Source organism: Aristolochia californica, unplaced genomic scaffold (assembly GCF_029961685.1).
Source record: "Aristolochia californica isolate CCGP_79_NKW_82.1479 unplaced genomic scaffold, dmAriCali1.0.hap1 SCAF_5, whole genome shotgun sequence".
In the NCBI taxonomy this organism is placed as follows: domain Eukaryota; kingdom Viridiplantae; phylum Streptophyta; class Magnoliopsida; order Piperales; family Aristolochiaceae; genus Aristolochia; species Aristolochia californica.
In genome coordinates this window covers 39,767,656-39,786,363 of record NW_027182214.1, presented here as the reverse complement: position 1 = coordinate 39,786,363, position 18,708 = coordinate 39,767,656, and the positions used below count along the sequence as shown (strand labels likewise).

General features: G+C 38.1%; 2 protein-coding genes across 5 annotated transcripts; one reads left to right on the top strand and one right to left on the bottom strand.

The window, feature by feature from the left end:
- Positions 1–818: 818 nt before the first annotated feature.
- LOC137965080 (arogenate dehydratase 2-like) lies at positions 819–13,934 on the top strand. Of its 3 annotated transcripts, none has more exons than XM_068811477.1 (12): positions 819–1,172; positions 1,261–1,328; positions 1,409–1,501; positions 1,910–2,110; positions 2,303–2,383; positions 2,718–2,813; positions 2,914–2,991; positions 12,240–12,329; positions 12,439–12,506; positions 12,591–12,672; positions 12,883–12,955; positions 13,850–13,934. In XM_068811477.1, the coding sequence occupies exons 1-11, from the start codon at positions 914–916 to the stop codon at positions 12,943–12,945; spliced, it is 1,179 nt and encodes a 392-aa protein (XP_068667578.1). In that variant the 5' UTR covers positions 819–913; the 3' UTR covers positions 12,946–12,955; positions 13,850–13,934. The 3 variants fall into 3 exon arrangements, with proteins under 3 accessions (XP_068667578.1, XP_068667577.1, XP_068667579.1); XM_068811476.1 differs by lacking the exon at positions 13,850–13,934 and adding an exon at positions 13,419–13,721; XM_068811478.1 differs by lacking the exon at positions 13,850–13,934 and adding an exon at positions 13,154–13,398.
- On the bottom strand, positions 13,900–18,120 carry LOC137965081 (uncharacterized). Of its 2 annotated transcripts, XM_068811479.1 has the most exons (9): positions 18,013–18,120; positions 17,674–17,766; positions 17,165–17,398; positions 16,697–16,799; positions 15,543–15,772; positions 14,600–15,186; positions 14,303–14,371; positions 14,122–14,195; positions 13,900–13,987 (listed from the first exon to the last, which is right to left on the bottom strand). In XM_068811479.1, exons 1-6 carry the CDS (start codon positions 18,024–18,026, stop codon positions 14,964–14,966), a joined length of 897 nt encoding a protein of 298 aa, XP_068667580.1. In that variant the 5' UTR covers positions 18,027–18,120; the 3' UTR covers positions 13,900–13,987; positions 14,122–14,195; positions 14,303–14,371; positions 14,600–14,963. The 2 variants fall into 2 exon arrangements, with proteins under 2 accessions (XP_068667580.1, XP_068667581.1); XM_068811480.1 differs by lacking the exon at positions 14,303–14,371.
- Between the last annotated feature and the right edge of the window lie 588 nt (positions 18,121–18,708).

Here is an 18,708-nt window from a genome sequence, read left to right as displayed (position 1 = left end):
TAACTCCAAAGTTTCTTTGGAACTTTTACTATAAAATTAACAAGTCAAAAATGGCAAATTGATTCCCACATCTTAAGTTAGAGAGTCCAATGTGAGATAAAAGGGCTAACATTGATAATTGAAATAATGAATTTAACAATAATAATCCTTATAAAGGTATTTTGAACTAGAGGAATCCTTCTTAGAGCTTCTAAAGGGGAGGCTGAGCACCTCAATGTCATTATTTGTTACCGGAACTCCTTAATTGTTTGCTTCTATTCTGTTTTTCATTTTTGTTTTAGTGGCGGATTCACCCCTCTTCCAATGCTAGGGTTTTTTAGCTCTCTCCGAAAAGAAAAGAAAAGAAAAAAAGAGAGAAAATTGTTTTTCAATGTTTGGTAGTATAGATTCTTGAAAGGAAAAGAAAAAATTAGAAAAACTTTTTTTCTCTCTCTTAGTTAATGAAACTTCTCTAAAAAAATGAATAGAATTTGAAGAGAAGTTTGGGAGAAAATTTTATAAATAATAAAAATTATTAGAAAGAAAATAAATTTCTATTAATAATAATTTAATATTTATCAATATTTTAGTTCTAGGTTTGTATATAATTTTTACCATTAAATTTATTTAAATTTTTTTTTTTTCATTTTCCTTATGCATCCAAATAAGAAAATTAATATTTATTTTTTATTTCTTTTCTTTTTTCTTTACTTTCTTAAAAATAAATTAAATTTAAAGAAGTAATCTTCCCAGGTTGTCTCAAATGCGTTTGATCGTGATTCAGTCATTTAACGTTCCCCTTACGAAGCTCAAACGTCAAAAGTGGATTACGGTTGTAAGGTTTGGGTGTCCACTTTCCACTCCTCTGTTTGGAGGCGCCCGAGCTAAGCCAAGTCTCTGTGGTCCTGTTCTGACCACCGTCAGTTTCGTTTCAATGGCGTCATCGACTCTATCTCGGCCTCCGATGCCTCCTCTTTCAGATTCTCCGGTCTGTAGACAGCTCGTTTATAGGCCTGGAAGTGTGAGAGTCTCCTCCGGATGGCTTCAGAATACTTTCCGCATGGCCTACTTTCGCAGGCATCACTCTTTGGATGACATGAAGTCGAAAAGGCCTCCGGCTGTCCACTTAGAAAGTGTCTTCGAACAAAACCCATCTACGGATAACGTGCCCGGAGACTCCCCAACTCTACCAAGCAAGCAATTTTCTAGCTTCTTCGTTTCGGAATATCTTCTTTTCTGTATAGCGACCTAACTGAGTATGTCCCGCTCTTTGTCTTACAGAGCCTCTATCTCTTGCTGCTTTGTCCGATTCAGTTAGTGAAGGATCTCGGTTGCGCGTTGCTTATCAGGTTTATGGAGTGGATTGTTCTAAATTCGGATGTGTAGGCGTTTTCGTGTTTTCCTTACTGATGAGAAATTGTCTTCTCAGGGCCTTCCCGGTGCATACAGTGAAGCTGCTGCAGAGAAAGCATACCCGGGCTGTGAGCCGGTTCCGTGTGAACAATTTGATACTGCTTTCAATGTGGGTCTTTTTATTTATTTCTTTCGTACTTTCTGTCAATGTCTAGCAAGTTCACAGAGTCAATGTAAGAGTTTGTTGAAGATTTCTCCGAGTCAACAACCATAAATTTTTGTTTTGTGCCCTGATCCAAAATGTCAATATGGTAAACAAACCTCCCTGCCCGAATGTGTTATTTGTGTTATGGAAACTGGGAACAAATGTTTTTCAGATTTCCCATGAGGAATATGATTATATGATTTTTTTTTTTTGTCATTCATCCAGATAGCTATGATGGTTCATAAGCACTAAGTGCCACTGTTTTTGCAAAATTTATCACTCTTGAATCTGTGATGAAATGCAACCTTGTGTTTTTAATCTGTCACTGTAGTTTGTTTAATCATTTTCATGCTTTCGTTCCTTTTTCTCTAGGCTGTTGAAAGATGGCTTGTTGACCGAGCAGTTTTACCTATTGAGAATTCTCTTGGTGGGAGCATTCATCGGAATTATGACCTTTTAATTCGGCATAGATTGCACATTGTAGGAGAGGTGCAGTTGGCAGTCCACCACTGTTTGCTTGCCAACCATGGTGTCAAAATTGAAGATCTTAAAAGGGTGATCAGCCATCCTCAGGTGAGTTTTGAACATTTAGAATTTGTGGCATTTCCAAAAGAAAAGGGAAGCTAAAGTTAATCAAATATCTTCTCCTCTGATGTTTTGAAATTCCATTGAGGACATTCAATGGTTTGGAATGTTCAAATTCAGCTGCTACAAAATGGTCTGAAAATTGCGGAATTTATGCAATTCAGTCAAACAATTTTGCAGGCTCTTGCTCAGTGTGAACATACACTGACAAAGTTGGGGGTGGTCAGAGAATCTGTTGATGATACTGCAGGTTCAGCACAGGTAAATAACCAAATTTCATTTTAAAGATGGAAGTGCCATTGGCCATCCTTTTTCTCAATCCTCATTCTTCTCCATTTCTTTCCTATTCAAATACCATGATTTTTGTGCTTTTACTTGAAGGCAAGGTTCTAAGTGAAACAAAAGTATACTTTGTTATATTAACTACAAAATTATCATAACCTAAGGCTGTTTGGTCTAGTGGTATTCTCTTTACATCAGGTGCGTCAGGTCGCGAGTTCGAATCTCGCCACACTCCTCTTAAAAAAAAAAGAAAAACTACAAAATTATCATAGATCTAGTATATAACATGCGTAAATTTGTATGGTCTTTGTAGTTTGTCGCCGTTGAAAAGCTTCAAGATACAGGAGCTGTAGCAAGTGCTCGAGCTGCTGAGGTGTATGGGTTGAACATTCTTGCCCATAATATCCAAGTCAGTAAATCTTGAGCTTCTCAGTGAGACTTGATACTCCTAATGTTGTTTCTGGTGATCTTTGAATTGATTGATCTTTCTCTTGTCCTTCCTGAGACAGGATGAATCTGATAATGTCACTCGATTTCTAATGCTTGCAAGAGAACCAATAATTCCTGGTATTGATAGGCCTTTCAAGGTACAATCACTCTATCCTTGTGAACACCTCTCTGTGGTGCAGTGATGAAGAGTCTGGACTCCTGAATAGATTTCTTGTTCACATTTCTTATTTAAACCATTTTTAGCATGCAAAATGATCACAAATTGTAACTTGCACACTTCACACAACCTTAACCATTTTGTTTGAGCTGTAACCAAAAAAAGAAACTTTTTGTTTTAGCTAGTCACATTGCAACCGTTGGTTGAATATCTGAAACATCCTAATGGGGGTGAGGCTTTATGTGTTTATTTACAGTCTTGGTTTCCTTTACTGTAATTCAGATGTATATCAGTTAATGTGCTGATATATAGTGGCAGATGGGTGAGATCTCAGCCCAATAGCTGATATACTTAAAGTATTCTCCCTGGAAACTGACTAGTATGTATGTATTGGCTATGCTGCAATCTGATATGCTGGTCTGTATGTTAATATTGGAAATGAAAAAACTAAGAAGAGAGAGTTGAAGAGAGAGAATGAGAGAAGGTGGAGACAAGAGAGAGTGAAGAATGGTCTGCATTGGGGGACTTGCGCATCCCCCAACCTCTATTTATAATAAAATTTTAGTACAATTACACAAATGCCCTTACTTAAGTGAAAATCCTAATCTTTCTATATCTTCTATTCTACGTGTCCTCTTTACATGAAACTTGGTCCATAGACATAGTTGGACATGCTGAACAAGATTACATCAAGACGTATAAATAAAGATAAAGTAAAATGACTAAAATGCTCTTGTACTTATTTTTCAACATTCCCCCTCAAGTTGGAGAGTATATGTCGAATGGTCTCAGTTTGCCACAAAAGTTCAGAATTTCACTCTTTTTCAGTGCTTTGTTTAAGATATCATCAAGTTGATCACTAGACCGAGCATATGGAGTGATCTCCTCCTTTCTCATTACTACATCCCGGATGGAATGACAATTTACCTCTATGTGCTTCGTCCTCGCATGAAACACCAACTTGTTCACAATGAAGATTGTTGCCTGCTTATCACAATATATAGTCATAGGATTCTTCTGATAGAAGCCTAATTCCTAGATAATAGATTTCACCCACATTAACTCACTAACGGTGTGGCCCATTGCTCTATTTTCAGCTTTTGCACTGGACTGAACAACAACACTCTACTTTTTACTCTTCCAGTTGACTAGGTTTCTTCCCAGAAATACACTGTACCCAGTGGTTGATTTTCTATCAAACTTGGAACTTGCATAATCAACATCAGAGAAAGCCTCAATCCTCAAGTGATTATTAGGATTAAAAAGGAGATCTTTTCCTGGAGCTCCTTTAAGATATCATAAGATTCTCTTTGCAACCTCTAGGTGCATCGTACGTGGATGCTCTATGAACTGACTCACTACGCTGACCGCAAATGAGATATATGCTCTAGTAACTGTAGCATAAATGAGTTTGCCTACTAGTCTCCGATACATTATTTTATCTTTCAATTTTGGGTTTTGATCAGCATGAAGATCAAGTCCTACTTTCATAAGTGTATCAGCTAGTTTGGCCCCCAGAAGTCCATACTCTTGAAGCATATCAATGACATATTTCCTCTTGAGTCAAAAGGCATTCCCTCTTTACTTCTTGCAACTTCAATACCCAAAAAGTATTTTAGTTGACCCAGATATTTAGTTTGAAAGTGATTTGCCAAATGGGATTTAACTTTTCCAACGTCTGATTTGTCAAGAGCCTTTACAGTCAACTTACAAGAACCTCCTTCTCCTATCTCTGCAAAAGGAAATATCGGTTGTTGATGCTTTTGAAGAGAATGGTTTGAACTTACACCCTAGAAGGGGTCTCTCTGATACCGAGGCTTTGGAGGCTAGTACGTTGATGGAATCTCTGCAATCCTACAGAGTGAGGCCTTTAATTGTTGACAAGATGATATGGTGGCCTGAAAAAAGCGGTCTTTTCACAGTCCTCTGTTTACAACTTCATCAATGGTTGGCATACAAACCAAAGGATCATGAGGTTCTTTTTTCATGGCGTCTCTACGCTCCGCCAAAGATAAAACAATTCGTTTGGAGTGTCTGCCATGGAAAGATACTCACAACAGACGTGCTCAGAAGAAGAGGACACCCAACAATTGACTCTCTCTGCTCTCTATTCAACTCTAATGTCGAATTAGTCAATCACATTCTGCTTTCGTGGAAGGTATGGACTTCCATCCTCAGTAAGATGTGGTTGCAATTCTGTTCATCAAAGGATCTGATTTCTTTTAGCAGGATGCTCATTGGTACTCCCCTCCCTGGGCTTGGAAAGCTTTTGATATCATCAAGCACTAGTTTCATTCCGTGGGGGCTTTGGAATGAACGTAACCGGAGGCGGTTTGATCCTAGAAGTAATTTTGCGTTAAGGGTGGCGAATTGTGTGTCTGGTAAGATCTCTTCTTGGCTCCTTACAAATAAGCCTTTTTCCTCCTTTGTTGGTTCATCTATCCGAGATAATTGGAGCAATATTGCAAAAATGCGGTGTGGAACCAAGACCCCGGTCATGCAAGAATAAATGAGTTTGCCTACTAGTCTCCGATACATTATTTTATCTTTCAATTTTGGGTTTTGATCATCATGAAGATCAAGTCCTACTTTCATAAGTGTATCAGCTAGTTTGGCCCCCAGAAGTCCATACTCTTGAAGCATATCAATGACATATTTCCTCTTGAGTCAAAAGGCATTCCCTCTTTACTTCTTGCAACTTCAATACCCAAAAAGTATTTTAGTTGACCCAGATATTTAGTTTGAAAGTGATTTGCCAAATGGGATTTAACTTTTCCAACGTCTGATTTGTCAAGAGCCTTTACAGTCAACTTACAAGAACCTCCTTCTCCTATCTCTGCAAAAGGAAATATCGGTTGTTGATGCTTTTGAAGAGAATGGTTTGAACTTACACCCTAGAAGGGGTCTCTCTGATACCGAGGCTTTGGAGGCTAGTACGTTGATGGAATCTCTGCAATCCTACAGAGTGAGGCCTTTAATTGTTGACAAGATGATATGGTGGCCTGAAAAAAGCGGTCTTTTCACAGTCCTCTGTTTACAACTTCATCAATGGTTGGCATACAAACCAAAGGATCATGAGGTTCTTTTTTCATGGCGTCTCTACGCTCCGCCAAAGATAAAACAATTCGTTTGGAGTGTCTGCCATGGAAAGATACTCACAACAGACGTGCTCAGAAGAAGAGGACACCCAACAATTGACTCTCTCTGCTCTCTATTCAACTCTAATGTCGAATTAGTCAATCACATTCTGCTTTCGTGGAAGGTATGGACTTCCATCCTCAGTAAGATGTGGTTGCAATTCTGTTCATCAAAGGATCTGATTTCTTTTAGCAGGATGCTCATTGGTACTCCCCTCCCTGGGCTTGGAAAGCTTTTGATATCATCAAGCACTAGTTTCATTCCGTGGGGGCTTTGGAATGAACGTAACCGGAGGCGGTTTGATCCTAGAAGTAATTTTGCGTTAAGGGTGGCGAATTGTGTGTCTGGTAAGATCTCTTCTTGGCTCCTTACAAATAAGCCTTTTTCCTCCTTTGTTGGTTCATCTATCCGAGATAATTGGAGCAATATTGCAAAAATGCGGTGTGGAACCAAGACCCCGGTCATGCAAGAATAAATGAGTTTGCCTACTAGTCTCCGATACATTATTTTATCTTTCAATTTTGGGTTTTGATCATCATGAAGATCAAGTCCTACTTTCATAAGTGTATCAGCTAGTTTGGCCCCCAGAAGTCCATACTCTTGAAGCATATCAATGACATATTTCCTCTTGAGTCAAAAGGCATTCCCTCTTTACTTCTTGCAACTTCAATACCCAAAAAGTATTTTAGTTGACCCAGATATTTAGTTTGAAAGTGATTTGCCAAATGGGATTTAACTTTTCCAACGTCTGATTTGTCAAGAGCCTTTACAGTCAACTTACAAGAACCTCCTTCTCCTATCTCTGCAAAAGGAAATATCGGTTGTTGATGCTTTTGAAGAGAATGGTTTGAACTTACACCCTAGAAGGGGTCTCTCTGATACCGAGGCTTTGGAGGCTAGTACGTTGATGGAATCTCTGCAATCCTACAGAGTGAGGCCTTTAATTGTTGACAAGATGATATGGTGGCCTGAAAAAAGCGGTCTTTTCACAGTCCTCTGTTTACAACTTCATCAATGGTTGGCATACAAACCAAAGGATCATGAGGTTCTTTTTTCATGGCGTCTCTACGCTCCGCCAAAGATAAAACAATTCGTTTGGAGTGTCTGCCATGGAAAGATACTCACAACAGACGTGCTCAGAAGAAGAGGACACCCAACAATTGACTCTCTCTGCTCTCTATTCAACTCTAATGTCGAATTAGTCAATCACATTCTGCTTTCGTGGAAGGTATGGACTTCCATCCTCAGTAAGATGTGGTTGCAATTCTGTTCATCAAAGGATCTGATTTCTTTTAGCAGGATGCTCATTGGTACTCCCCTCCCTGGGCTTGGAAAGCTTTTGATATCATCAAGCACTAGTTTCATTCTGTGGGGGTTTTGGAATGAACGTAACCGGAGGCGGTTTGATCCTAGAAGTAATTTTGCGTTAAGGGTGGCGAATTGTGTGTCTGGTAAGATCTCTTCTTGGCTCCTTACAAATAAGCCTTTCTCCTCCTTTGTTGGTTCATCTATCCGAGATAATTGGAGCAATATTGCAAAAATGCGGTGTGGAACCAAGACCCCGGTCATGCAAGAATAGACCCACCCCCCCCCCCCCCCCCCCCCCCCCCCGGAGCTTGGTTTCCTAAAGTTAAATTTTGAAGGTTCTTCTCAAGGTAATCCTGGAAAGGCTGGTTTTGGGGGTGTTATCTCATATTCCTCAAGCAATCAGCGTTTGTCATATGCTGGTCCGCTAGGCATTGCTTACTCAGCGACGACTGAGATTCAAGGTCTTCTCAATGGGTTTCGCAATTTTTGAGACCATTATAGTGGTCCTTTTCACATTGAGGGGGACTTAAAGGTGGTAATTGGTTGGTGTGAAAAGGCGTCCTCCCCCTCATGGCGGCATTGGGATTCTTTGTGGGAAATTCTTGAAATTGCTTCTCAATTTTATTGTATTTGGTCACATTCCGAGATTTGCTAACTCGGTGGCTGATGTGCTTGCCAATTCAGGAGCTTCCTTACAATCTCTTGTTGTTAGGGATTTGCTCCCCGTTTTTTTGTAATTCTTTGTAATATATACATCCTTTTCAAAAAAAAAATGTTTGATTTGTCAATCCCTGATAATATAACTACATACACCAATAAGATAATAATTCCAGACGATTTTTTCATTATAAACAGTGAGTAATCACAGTGTCTTCTACGAAATCCCATGAATATAACCATATGATTAAAATTTTCAAACCATGCTCGTGTACTCTATTTTAAGCCATAAAGAGTTTTTTTGAGTCGACATGCTTTTATGTGTCTCCCCCTGAGCAACATACCATGGAGGTTGCTCCATGTATACTTTTTTTTCAAGATCACTATATAAGAGGACATTTTTAATATCCATTTGAAACAAAGACCAGCTTTGATGGTCCACAATAGAAATCAGTATGTGAATAGAAGACAAGCAGGCAACTGGAGAAAAAGTTTCAAAAACATCCACACCAAAAGTCTGAGTATATCCTTTTGCAACAAGACGAGCCTTATATCATTCAACAGATCCATCAGAGTTATATTTAATAGTATAGACCCACCGACAACCAACAACAACAACAACACCTATAGGTAAATCACATTACTCCCAAGTGCCTCTATCAATTAGTGTTTCCATCTCAACATCCATGACTTTCTTCCAATGAAGAGTCAACAAAGCATCCTGCAATGAAGAAGGAATAGTGCAAGTGGAGATGGATAAAGCAAACTTACGATAATTATCTAATGAGGAATCAAAAGAGACAGTAAGATAGAGGTTGACAAGTACCATTTGCGAACACCTTTTCGTAGAGCTATAGAAAGATAAAGATCACTTACCTCAAAATTAGGAGACGATGAAGAATCATGGTTTTGTGGAAGTGGGGGATCCGAAGCGGGATGAGATGGTTGTTGTCGGCGCTAATATACCTACAGTGGTTTCTCAGTGGTAACATCACGTGAAGTTTGAATACATTTATCAACTAGAATAGGAATAACAGGACTAGGTACAGAAGGCACAGGAGGAATTAACTTAGACCTAGATGATTCAAAAAAAGGAAACATCCTCGAAGAAAGTAACATTTGTGGGTACAAATGTTTTCCTTATAGATGGACAATAATATTTGTATTCTTTTTGTGTCTGAGAATATCCCAAAAATATATATTTAATAGAAAGAGGAGACAATTTATCCTTCGAGGGATCAAAGAAATGTGCAAATAGACACACAAAAAAACATGAGGTGATATAGAGAAAAAAGGTGCAGTGGGTAATATAATCTGAATGGGAATCTTACCATCAAGAGCAGATGACGACATTCTATTTATCAAAAAACATGTAGTAAGAACAACATCACTCCAATATGGCTTAAGTACATTCATATGAATTAACATTATGCGAGCTACCTCAAGTAAGTGCGATTCTTGCTCCCAACAATTCCATTTTATTGTGGAGGGAACACATAAGAAGTCTGATGAATAATCCCTTGTGACTGACAAAAGGAGTTAAACTTACAAATTCATAAACTCAAGGCCATTGTCTGTACGCAAGATATTGATAGAGGTTGCAAGTTGATTCTTTATTTCTTTATAAAATAGTTGAAATACATCAAAAGCATTAGATTTTTCTCGCATGAGATAAATCCAAGTACTTCTACTAAAATTATCAATAAACAAAATAAAATATCTATAACCAAACTGACTAGTCACAGGACAAGGACCCCAAACATCTAAGTGGACAAGCTCAAATAGTTTACTTGTTTTATGAGATAAAACAGGAAAGGAACTCCGTTGATGCTTGCCCAGTTGACATGATTTACATGACTCGCACTGAAAAGTAATAATAGAAGGAAAGTTTGGAATTACTTGAATCGGTTTTGCAGGTGATAGATGACCGAATCTGAGATGCCACTGAAAAGGTGAAGCAGTTGTGTGTAGTGCATGCAAAGTACTATATAGGTTGTGGCTATCCAGATAGTATAGTGCCCCTCTCTCACAAGCGGACCCAATCATCTTTCTCGTCACGAGATCCTGAAAGATACAAATAGTAGAATACAAAGTCAAAGAGCACTTCATGGACTTAGCTACCTGACTGACGGACAACAAATTTGAAGAAAATTTAGGAAATAACAATGCAGATTGAGGTGAAAGAAAAGGAGCAAGTGTAACATTTCCCACTTCCTATAATGGTGAAACTCACTAGTCCCGCCTAGTGACTGACATGTGTTTTGTGACTCCAAAATCAAGTACCAAAGATGGGGAATGAGACATTGAGAATGCAAACATACCTGTGGGAGTAATATGAGCCAAGGATGCAGAAGGAATAGATTGTTGTGGCATACATTGTTAGATATGTTGTTGCTGCAATTGTTGTAATTCATGTGGAGCACTGGGCGGGACTAATGTTGTATTTTCAAACCTTGGGGCTATACTCTTGTGTGTAATGGTATTTGCTCACGTAGGCTTCCCAAACTTTATCTAACATCTATCTGAGTTGTGATTTGTGCTTCCACAGTGAACGCACTTGCACTCAAATATGAGTTATCTCTGCCTGTCCTTGTGCTTCCTTTGGATGTCTCAGTGGAAAAAAAATGTTGTAGTTGATGTATGAAGGGAAGTAGTTTCACCCACTTTGGTATCATTTCCAGCTTTAGACACAATGATCTTTTCTACTTCATCAGAGGCTAGAACTTGTGTCTTTATGCTGTCAAATTCAGGACCCAAACTACCTAGAAATTTTGCAACAAGGAGCTGACTTCGCTGTTTTTTGAGTTTCCGTTCATCCGTAGTAAATGGATGAAAGACATTGATCTCCTCCCAAATACTCAGAAAAGAACTATAATATTCTGTCACAGTCCTATTACCCCGTTTCAAGCTGAAGAAATTTGTATATAACTCGTAAACCCTAGAAAGATTATTCTCTTGTCCATAAAGAGCTTCTAAAGATAGCCACATAACTTTGGCAGTTTCAAAGTTCCTAACCTAACTTTTGATTGAACATTCCATACTGTTCACAGTCCAAGTCATCACTTGACTGTCTTCAAGCCTCCCAATCATCATCTTGAGGGACATGAGGGTATCTCTAATAAATTTCAGTTTTTTTCTACCCTTTAAATACATTATAATAGATCTGGATTAAATAAGGTAATTATCATCATTCTACTTTTTAGAGGTAATAGTGATAATATCTTTACAATCCGGATTATATGATTCTTTAGATAGAGTGTAAACCTCACAAAACATCAGTCATATCATATATGTAGAATACCAAATAGATCAAATAAAACTTTCAAAGATTCCAAATCAACCAACTTAAGTGGGCCCCACCACGTAAAATTATGGTTAGGGCAGATAGATGATGTGTGCACATCCCGAGATCAGTATAAAAACCTCTTTTGAGCAGTTTAAAACATCAAGATTTGTTCTTAGAACAATAGAACCAGTAACCCTGGGTTATGACAGAGAGAAAAGGAGGATTTTTCCTAACCAGTAGCCGAAAAACTGGATAAAAATCCTTCTTTTATGTAGACGTGAACTTGACAAAGAGTTTTCCCAAATGTGATCTATTGCTCTAATACCATGAAAAGCTAAGAAGAGAGAGGGTTGAAGAGAGAGAATGAGAAGGAGAGAAGGTGGAAACGAGAGAGTGAAGAATGGTTTGTGTTGGGGGACGTGCATGTCCCCCGACCTCCATTTATAATACGATTTGAGTACAATTACACAAATGCCCTTACTTAGGTGAAAACCCTAATCTTTTTGTATCTCCTATTCTACTTGTCCTCTTTACGTGAACCTTGGTCCATAGACATAGTTGGACATGCTGAACAAGTATAAATAAAGATAAAATAAAATAACCAAAATGCCCCTGTACTTGTTTTTCAACAGGAAACTATGTCCGGCTAGGGCAACTTATGACAGCACGTTTTAAATCCTCTGACTTGTCTAATTGTTTGGAAATCTTGTATAAGTGCCACTGACTGGCAATTATAGTCTATACAAGAGATAATTAGTACTAGGAAGTGCTAATTACTCTCTGCTGGGTTTGTTTTGCTTATCTACTTTTTGTCTAATTTAACTTTGCGTTATTCACAGACAAGCATTGTGTTCTCTTTCGAGGAAGGACCTGGCATCCTTTTCAAGGCACTTGCTGTTTTTGCCATGAGGCAAATCAACCTTACAAAGGCACGTGCGTCACTGCTTCCACTTCGACCTTTTTTCTCTCTTCCCAAAGCATTTTATTGGTATACATCTTTTTGTTGAAATCTCTCATGCTTTCTTTTACTCTCCTCAGATTGAAAGTCGACCTCTCAAGAATAGGCCAGTGCGTGTACATGATGAATCTGGCAATGGGTCTCAAAAGTAATTTTGAGTATTCTTTTTTTCTAGCTGTTATGATTTTTTTTTTTATGAAATCTTCTTATTTCGTCTCTGTTGTTCATCCAGGTACTTTGATTACCTATTCTATGTAGATTTTGAAGCATCAATGGCAGATCTGGATGCACAAAATGCTCTTAGGAACCTAAGGGTAAGTTGCCCATTAGTACCTTAAGGATTTTCATATGAGAAATGTTGAGTTTTTTTTTTATTGAGTTCATCCCAAAATGACGAGCCACTTAGGAGGCCTATTGCTCAACCTTTTAACCCATTAACTTTTCTTATCATTTTTCAATGTGAGATTTTTTTTCCCACTCAACATCAAAAATTTATCTTACTTCTTAATGTTTTATGATGACAGGAGTTTGCCACATATTTGAGAGTCTTAGGGAGCTATCCTAGAGATATGGGCCAAATATGTTAACCTGAAACAGGTACTCTTTGGCCGATCAGTATACATCAGTTGCCACTTTCTCGACAACCTTATAAAAACAGACTTGGTTTTTCAGTCTAATTTAATCTCATGATGTTGCTAGATGATAAGTTAAAATTTTAATAATCTGTCTGTGTACTTTTTTCAGTTGTTTATGTTTGTTTGACTAAATATTTCTGATTCAATTTCAAAATGTCAGGTGTTCCCGTAGAACAGCTTTAACATTCCTTTGATTATTATTGTGAATAATAGTCCAACGATCTTTGTAATGATTTATAAGACAAACAATTGAGGTAGTCTAACATGAAGATTGTTAATACAGCCAGTTTTTTCAAGAGTGCTGGCAGTTTTTTCAAATGTTGTCCAGTTATTTTTCCTTTATTTTATTTTATTTTTCTGATGAAACAAACAATATTTTAAATTTTTAAATGTCATTTTCCTGGGGAAAATATGAATATTGACAGATGAGGAAGCTGATATTGTAAAAAAATGAGCATGGCGGATGACATTTGGAATTGCTTACTATTCTTGAAGGACTGCCTTCCTTCTAATTGACCCTTGAGGACCAAGAGTTCAAAACAATTATCAGATTTTTCGTCAATTTCTTACGGAGTTGTGTGTTGGCTCATCCTGCCAGACTTTTCTGGGATGGTTCTTGAGAATGCCATGTTTGTCTGTTCTCATGAAGAGTTGGATTGACAGAATTTTATGAAATATATTAGATTTGGTGGATACATTTAACTCTATTGAATAGTTAGATTCATCAATATTCTTGCATTTTTGTCACAGAGACTGATTTTTCAAAGTGATTGTGGTTTGGATAATTTTCAATTACGACAATAAGTTGTGGTCTATTTTCATACACAGCCACATTTGACCATATTTCCAATTTTAGGGTATTGTGGGGCTTAGAATCGTCTGTATTTCGAAACACATTGAACCTGTGGAGCATTTGAAACTGGATTAGAACTTTGAGGCTCTAAATGGAATTCCCTTTGTAACCTTCAAACTAGATCAGAACTTGAGGCTGCATCTGCAAGAGTATTGAACATGGTATGAAGACAATTAAGTTTTGGCTCGGAGACGAGAGCATCTTTGATGCTTTTGCAACAAAAAAAGTTAGAGATTGTTGAAGTTTATCAGAAGAAAAGGTTGAAGGCTCTGAACCTTGAAGGACTCCCAAGAAGGCCTTTTTTCTTATTGTGGTTGTCATCCACGTCGATCTGAATGTGTTTCTGTATCTGCAGTTGTTACAAAATTTTGTCAATTCAATTTTTCATATGGAGCCAACCTATTCATTGTTGCATAACTTGGTGCAGCCTACTGTGCTTGTAAGGAGGTTCTTTACCTACAGTAAGTGAGTTGTTGCAGGAGATTTAAGACTGTTATCCATACTTTTCGATCAAGCAAAAAAGAGCTGCAGCAACGGTGAGTTATTGTTTAAATAAGAAACCTATTTATGTAATTCTTTATCTGAAAGTAAGATCTGTGAGCCCAGAAAAATTTTTGTAACCCATTAAAAGATCAAATAAGTTGGAACTAGATCGCAACTGGGCATTGAAAGCAAAACAAGAACCATGGGAAGCAAAAACATGTAAACAATCAAGCACAAGAAAGCATATAAGAAAAAGAGTGAATCATTCACCTGTAAAGTCACTTTCCATCTAATATGCATCATACAAAGGACACCAACACATCTTACAGAGTCTATTTTCACTTCTGAAGTCACTTCTCGCCGCACCCTCTCACGAGCTCACCACATCCCTGAGGCCACACAGCAGCATGGCTTCTTCCAACCAAGTTGAAATAACTCTGGGGTTTTGTAGCAGAAAGAATAACTTCCGCAGCAACAACTTGTGTGATCCAGACTGATAACGAAGTTACATTTACAACTTCACGGCACATTTGCTCCCTTGCCTTTTCAGACCTCTTTGGTGGATGAAAACAAGCTGACAGACCTTGGACGTAGGTTGAAGGCTAGGGCTGAAATGGGATGTGTCAAGCAAAACTCAGGTACCTTCTCCGTCCATTGTATAAACAGGTACTTGCCAAATCTTTGAGTTCTTCTTTGGGTCATTGGTCAGGCTAAGATCCGTATCATTCCCTTTGAATGTTCCAATAAAAGTCTTGGCACCAGCTAATATTAGTCTTTCAATCATGAAAAGCTGATAATTATTCTTTACCACTGGATTCAAAATGTCACTGTAGTTTGATGAATATGCCAATTTATAACTGCAAAAACAGATGATGGCCTTAGTTAGGTTAGCAACTACAAGAGACAATTGTACCACGTCAACGCTCAGTTATGGTAAAGGTTCAACGTTGGTCAAGGATCAAGAAATCATCAAGTCAGTAAACTGTTCAGCTATATCATGAGAGCACAGAGTACTCCATTTGTAACTTTACCTTGCTTATGGCGTCTTCCAGGAAACTATGCCAACAATAAGAATGGTTTGGTCTAAAATTTACTTCATTTTCAGTAAAAAACTGATCATTGTCATTCAGGGCCTCCCCAACTCAGATGGATTTGGCTCCTTCGTTCTTCTAATTTTTCTAATAAAATGGCTAGAAGGAGAAATAGTGTATACCTGGAAGTGAGTGGGGAAAAGAACCCAGGAGACCTTTCATTTGATGCAATAAAGAGTGTCCTGCCTGGTGGGATCCATTTTTTTATTCTCAAAGCTATAAATTCAGGACGGGTATCCCTGTCCAGATGAGGATGAAGGCACCTTTCAACTCCAAATCTATCTTTTCTGGTCTTTATCTTGTCACCTCGACGAACATGTATAGAATCATAATTACCAAGGCGCTTCTTAACCTGCAGAAGCAAACTCGATTGAAAGACCGGGTAGATGAAGAAATGACAGTAGTTTGTCACTGTGCAGAACACAGAACATGGAGTAAAACTGTACAAAGAAGAAACAAGTGATGCTTTAGATTCTCTGTTCTCTTTGATAGAATCTCCTAGCCCATGAGCCCCAGCCAATCTCTCAAGTTCGATGGAAATTTATATATTTTAGGACTAAAGAAAAGTACATCATCATTACAATTGTCAAATAACTAGTAATCTGGGGTGGCTGGGAATCCAGAACCAGAAGCTGCCATGTCTTAATTTTTAAAACAAAGAAATTTATACTGCAGAAGGCATTTTCAGCTTAATTTGATCCCAGAACTTCAGTGGTTTAATTTCTAGCTCCTACAGTCTCCATTCAACATTTGTGATAATGTTAGATGATCTCTAAACCTGGAAATACTACCAGTGAACTCAAGGCATTGAGATGATTCATAAACCTGTACAACTGTCAGAAAACTCAAGGCACTTTTAAGTGGAGCAATGCTACTTCTGTAGCGATAAAATCCAAATTATTAGCTTCTAAAGTCACATGTGAATACAAGGAGTATCCAAAGACCTAAAAAATACCCGAAGTCTTCTGCCAAAGAAGATGATGTGATATGCACATACAGAATGAATAAAAACCATATCAAATGACCTAAGAATATCAATGGTACAAAACTGGCGTAAAACAGAGTTTGGGTGGTGCTTGATAAAAAAGTAGAGAGCCCTTAGATAGGAAAGTAGGACCAAACAGCACTTGAGGAAAACATAGCAAACAATAAGAAGTTCGTTTTGCAAAAATGAACAAGGCTTTTTCTCAAAAAGTAATTCCAGGGAGCTGCATATGACACCGTATGTAAGAAATTTTCTTGTGAATTTGGAAAATAAAGTAGAAGAATGACAAACCTGATCTGCTGCAGCTTTCAATATCTTGGCCGCTGTTGTAGGCAGAAATGAGTATGGTAGTGCAATTGCACTTCGGTTGTTTCTATCCTTGCACTCCATAAACCTGGGCAAATATCATGATCAGGATCTCTGCAGTGACTGTCTCAATATATTAACAATAGTTAAAGATTCACTATTGCAGTTGAATTCAATCAGACTCTTTGTTGAATCACGAAGCACACTCAATTTCTGCAAGACCTGCAGTAAGAGCAGACCCTGCTTTCTGGACTTATTATAAAGTGACTTGCCTCAATTCATCATGGTTGAAGTTATTTTATATGAAATATCCTTGATGGTTTGATGCCTTTTCTTCTCTAGCAATCTAATTTGATTTAAGGTTTAGTTCTTTATTAATATTTCTTTTCTAGTATCAATATTTCATGCCTAAGCAGGCAAATCACATAACCAAGCGTACAAACAGGTAATTACCATGAAAGAGGGCTCGCAGTACGATTTATCAGCAACAAATTTGAATACTTGGAATCTTCTTTGAGATTAGCCCGGCTAACTCCACTAACATGGGCAACTCCCCGGTCTCCCAGCTTCATGCTTGTGGATAATACTTGATACCACATTTTGGAGTTGTCCAGAATTACAGGAACGAGCTCAGATATACTGTCCAAATCATACAAGGAGTCCATCGCACAAGAGTTTGTCGCCCATCTACCAGAAAAGCAAAACAAGACCTTCCCTAAGCGTTTTAGAAGAATTAGACATATGAAGAAAACTAAGACGGACGCCCAGGATTTACGGATTAGGGAAATGAAAGAACTGCGCAGAATTGGCACAAAGAGCTTACAGTTAACAACAGATAAAATATTGAAAATTAAAAATGTAGCAAAAAATAAATTTATACCTTATGAGAAATAATAAGCTGCATTTCGTATCACCATTAGCGGCCAACGGAAAAAAAAATCATTTTTAAGCTAAATGTGTACCTTTCTTCTGAACTTGTATTACTGGCCCCATGGAGGATACCCTTGTTGTTGTGCATGGGATTAATGCACATTCTAGACGGCATCACAAAAGTTCTGAAAGACGACAAATAAAACACCGATGAGTCTAAAAGGATCCCGTCCACAACAGGAACTGTTGTGAAGAATTTGCCCACAAAAAAAAAAAAAAAAAAAAAAAAAATCCAGACAAAGTAACCAGATCAAAAGAAGAAGAAAAAAAAAACTAATGGTAAACAATCACCTCCAGACAAAAAAACTAGAGGTACCTCGAAATTCGTAAGCGGAAAAATCTCAGTAAAAAAAGTTATCATTTAACTCCACCTTTGTAAGTACATAGCTTCTTCTAGGGCGCATCGAAGGCTCGATTCTTGGTGGCCCAATCCTTCGCACGAATCACAGTGCTTTCCGGGACAGTCGATCCTATCTCCCCAATACAAATACTTGTCTGGATGGTTATCACGCCGTCTACCCCTCACTAAATTTTGCAGCGTCTTCGGAGAAGGAATTGAGAAACCAGAGATCGAAATTGAAGATAAGAATAAGCAGACGAAAGTAAGTACAATTATAGAAATGGTAAAAACAAAAATTATAGATCTGGGTGGGGTGGTTGCTTATTCTTAAAGTTTTGATAAATAGCCATGGCATGGAGACTTCAAGCCTTGAATTTGGAAGATTTTCCGTCCAACTCCCAAGCAGAAGTTTCAAAATGAGAGATGGGCACCGCTTCTCTTCGGACTGCTACTAAAATGTAGATCTCAACGTAGATATCAAAGTGTTGGGGTGCCGCGATGAAGTCGACCAAGGGAAAAAGGCAGAGGAAGCCCGAGAACTCTGATGATTTGAAAGTGTAAAATTCTGAAACTAGGCAGTACTGAAACGGAGAATACAAGATCAGATTTTGAAAAATCTCAAGACATAAACCCCATGGAAGGGAACGACTGTCTGGGTGGCCGACAGCTCCAAGGGACAATACTGTGTCTGGATTTAAACGAAAGGTTTGGTAAGAAAACCTGACGG